Below are 3578 nucleotides of genomic sequence, written 5' to 3' on the forward strand. Positions count from 1 at the left end.
ACCAAACGTCTAGCTCGCTTTGTCTGCTTGGATTTCTGCGATGTACTTCCAAATGCACATACACACACTTCCTGTGCGGATTCGATATTCGAGTCCTTAAAGAATTTACTGCACCGTTGGCATGTGCATGTGGAGTCTTCGGATCCAAAGTAAATATTGAAATAAGCAGCGAATAATATTGAAATGTTACACAAATTTCGAATAAAACAGCTTTTTTACGATGCTATTGATTGTAAGTGTTATGAAATTCATAGTCACCGGATTATATCGTAAGAAATTTCATGTTCATATATATTCGGAGTTATAGTTTCTTTTAAACATTAACTAGTTATTGTATATTATTATTATTGTATAAAAACTTTCAAGTTTTGAAAGGTTGTCGTTAAGATATAAGTAATTGTAGGCAATGTAGCATATTTTATTTAAAGCCATTTTAAATACTTTTTCACAAGGTGCTATTTCAAAAATCCAGGATTATAAAACATAATGTTGTTCCTTGTGCATGCCGTAATGAAGCCATTGCACCAAACCACCAAACTCGCTAATCATTTTGCAGACCCTAATGAAAAAGTCTTGGTAATTACTTGAAAATATGCATTAAAAACTTTTGGACCGCAGCGCAAGAAGATGATAATAAAGCAGGGTCTGAAAGGAAGAGGCGCCGAACTTGATATTGAATCAATTAAAAGAAAAACTCGACGAGGCAATGATGCAACAAATTAAAACGCATACGAAGCGAGCTAATGAAATTCTAAGGCTCAGATGGTTAGGGAGCCCACCTACCACAAAGGAAAGGGGCTGCCAAAAGGGGAAGTTCGGCCCCTTTCCCACTCTCTTCCTATAGACAAGGGCGGAAATTACCGAAAAATTGTGCCGAGCAGATGAACAACAACAATAAACTTGGCCCAAAAAATTAAGGCAAGTGGAGTTAAAAGTTAAGCCAACAAATGAAGATGGTGGATGGTAGTGGAAGTGGGATAGGGTGGGAGGAGGAAGATTCGGATAAATGGGAAGTGCAGGGGCCCTGAGCTTGACGTACGGCCTATAGCACATACAAATGCACTGAAAGAAATCGGAGATAGCATTGAAGTGAAATATTTAGAGTGACGTGTGAAAAAGGTATTTTCTTTTGAATGTTATGATTTGTAAGTCCGGCTTATACGAATTTGCAGTATGTTTACTAACATCCAATCGGTCCCATTGTCTTGTTTTGGTTCTAATCATAGATTTTTTTTATTAAAATTCTAAATTGGGTTTTGATACAAATGAAAAGAACAATTTAAAAAAAAGGATTAATTAATTTAATTAAAGGCCGTGTATAAAACATGGTTTAAGTTTCTATTAAAAACAATTCCGATTAACATTTTATGTGACTAATACTCCAAATCATTTCTTTCTGTGTACATGTGAGCCCGCACCCTCACACGCACACGCAGCTCACAAACACAGAGACAGATGCCGGGGCCAACTTCAAGCGCAATTTTACGCAACAACAAAAAGTTTAATTGAGGATAAACTTTGCTGCGTTTGCGCTGCTGTTGAAAATCAACCAGCGTCGACATGGAAAATTCCCCAGCCCAGGGAAAATCCTAGCAAACTTCGAGGGGAGGGGTAGTGAAAGGAGGCTTTAGTAGTGTAGGAATTGCGTGTATGTTTGCCTCTTATCTCTTTTGCTGTTTAAGTTTTCGCTTTCTACTCGGCGTTACTTTCTTAATTTCCTTTTTTCCCGCGCTGCGTTGTTTGCGGCGAAACTTTAGCCTTAAGTTAACCATATCCGAAGTGTTTCACGGCTTTAAAGGGAGAGAGGAATCATGAAAATAATTTGAACATTTATTGGTCATTCATTGCGCTTCGCTTCTTGCATTGTTTGTCAACTGCCAAATGAATGGCAAATATCGACGAAAAGGAAATGAAAAACGATTCGACCGGAGAATAGCCTTCTCCACGACCTGGGCCACCGATCAACCCACTCAGCCACCCACCCAGCCCCATTTATCCCCGGAAAACCCACATACCACATACACACACTACATCCTTGTGCCATAATTCGTCCTTAGAACCGTAGACGAAGCCAATGTGGGACAATGAAACACAAATGACCTGAATAAAAGCGACGACGCGACTCAAACGATTGACTCTAGAACTCTACATGTTTTCCCAGAATTTTTAGAGGGAATCGGAGGGTATCGGATGCAGAGTATAGAGCTTAAAGTGGACGGAAGAGTGGCGGAGAATCTGAGCTCAGGATATAAACTAGGTTATCATTAAATACTCTTCAGGGTAAAATATTTTTTTTAATTGTCACAGCTCTTTTCGCAAAGGTAAATGTAATTAAACCATATCTTTAAAAGCACTCTTCTTATTTGAGCACAAAAAACAGTATTGTTGCACATTTTCAATCAAAATCAAACTCCATAAAACAGTCCTGAAACATGTTCTGTCTGTACACATTTTTTAACGAAATTACTGAGCATTCATTTTGCGAAAAAATGTAATGACCAGATCTTTTTCTGCGCCATAAATCTTTTTGTCAGAGGACTTTAACCAAATACCCTTTGCCAAATACCTGAAAAAACAGAGCCGTCAAACCAGCGAGAGCAAACAATGCATGCTTTTTTTAACCAATTTTAACGAATTTTATTAAGGACTATCAGTCATTGAACACACAAACGGTTGCTTAATCCCTGTGGTATGTGCTTTTTCCTTTACCACAAAGCGGGCGCGGCGTAGTTGAAAGGTGCTGGGGCATAAGCCAGTGGAGCCGCGTATTTGGCCAAAACAGGTGCAGCATAGGGATGGGCGTAGGGGGCTGCGAAGGGGGCGGCAATGGGGGCGGCGAAAGGAGCCACTCTGTTGAGGATTGGAGCGGCCAGGGGAGCGGCAACTGGAGCGGGAAGCGGGGCAGCGAAGGCAACGGGGGCTGGAGCGGCCAAGGGAGCCGCCAGAGTCCTCAGAACTGGAGCGGGGGCCACCGGAACTTGGGCGATCACCGGGGCAGCGGCGATGCCATTGAAGGTCCTGGCCACCACCTGGCTACTGGCGGCAGTGACCACCGGAGCAGGAGCGGCGACCACAGGAGCGGGAAGGGCCGCCAGCGGAGCGTGGAGCAGTCCCGGCTTGCCAGCCACACAGGCAATCAGGGCGCAGATGACAACGGCCTGCAAGAAGCGTAATAAATTAATGAAACCCATTGATTATGCTGCCAAGGAATCCGAAACTAACGTATTTGAACATGTTGGGCTGTGGTTTTTGATTTAGAGCTAAGCTTGGATTGTCTTTAAGGCAGAAAGCTGACTGATGACAAACAAAGGCAGTGCGTGGCGTATTTATACCGCCGAACGGCCCACTAGGCGGCTACTTAATATTCCGAAAGCAACGCGACCGTTGGCCCATTATAAGTGTCTGAAAAATATTAGTTGGCAGTTTTTAGGTTTTAGGTCTTCCAGGGCCGGCATAAAACCCGAAGGGCAGCCAACTGCAACCGCTGGCTAATTGTACAGAAATTGGTTTTAAATGCAATTCGATTTCATGGGGAATTTACCGTATTTGCTTGATGTGCGCAATGCAAAACAACAAGT

The 3578-nt window shown here is 42.4% G+C and overlaps 1 protein-coding gene across 1 annotated transcript; it reads right to left on the minus strand.

Moving 5' to 3' along the window:
- Positions 1 to 2638: 2638 nt before the first annotated feature.
- Positions 2639 to 3317, minus strand: LOC108017016 (cyclin-dependent kinase inhibitor 1C). The gene is made up of 2 exons (XM_036816578.3): positions 3223 to 3317; positions 2639 to 3158 (listed from the first exon to the last, which is right to left on the minus strand). Exons 1-2 carry the CDS (start codon positions 3232 to 3234, stop codon positions 2706 to 2708), a joined length of 465 nt encoding a protein of 154 aa, XP_036672473.3. The 5' UTR covers positions 3235 to 3317; the 3' UTR covers positions 2639 to 2705.
- Positions 3318 to 3578: the final 261 nt, after the last annotated feature.

This window comes from Drosophila suzukii, chromosome 3, assembly GCF_043229965.1.
Source record: "Drosophila suzukii chromosome 3, CBGP_Dsuzu_IsoJpt1.0, whole genome shotgun sequence".
Lineage (NCBI taxonomy): Eukaryota > Metazoa > Arthropoda > Insecta > Diptera > Drosophilidae > Drosophila > Drosophila suzukii.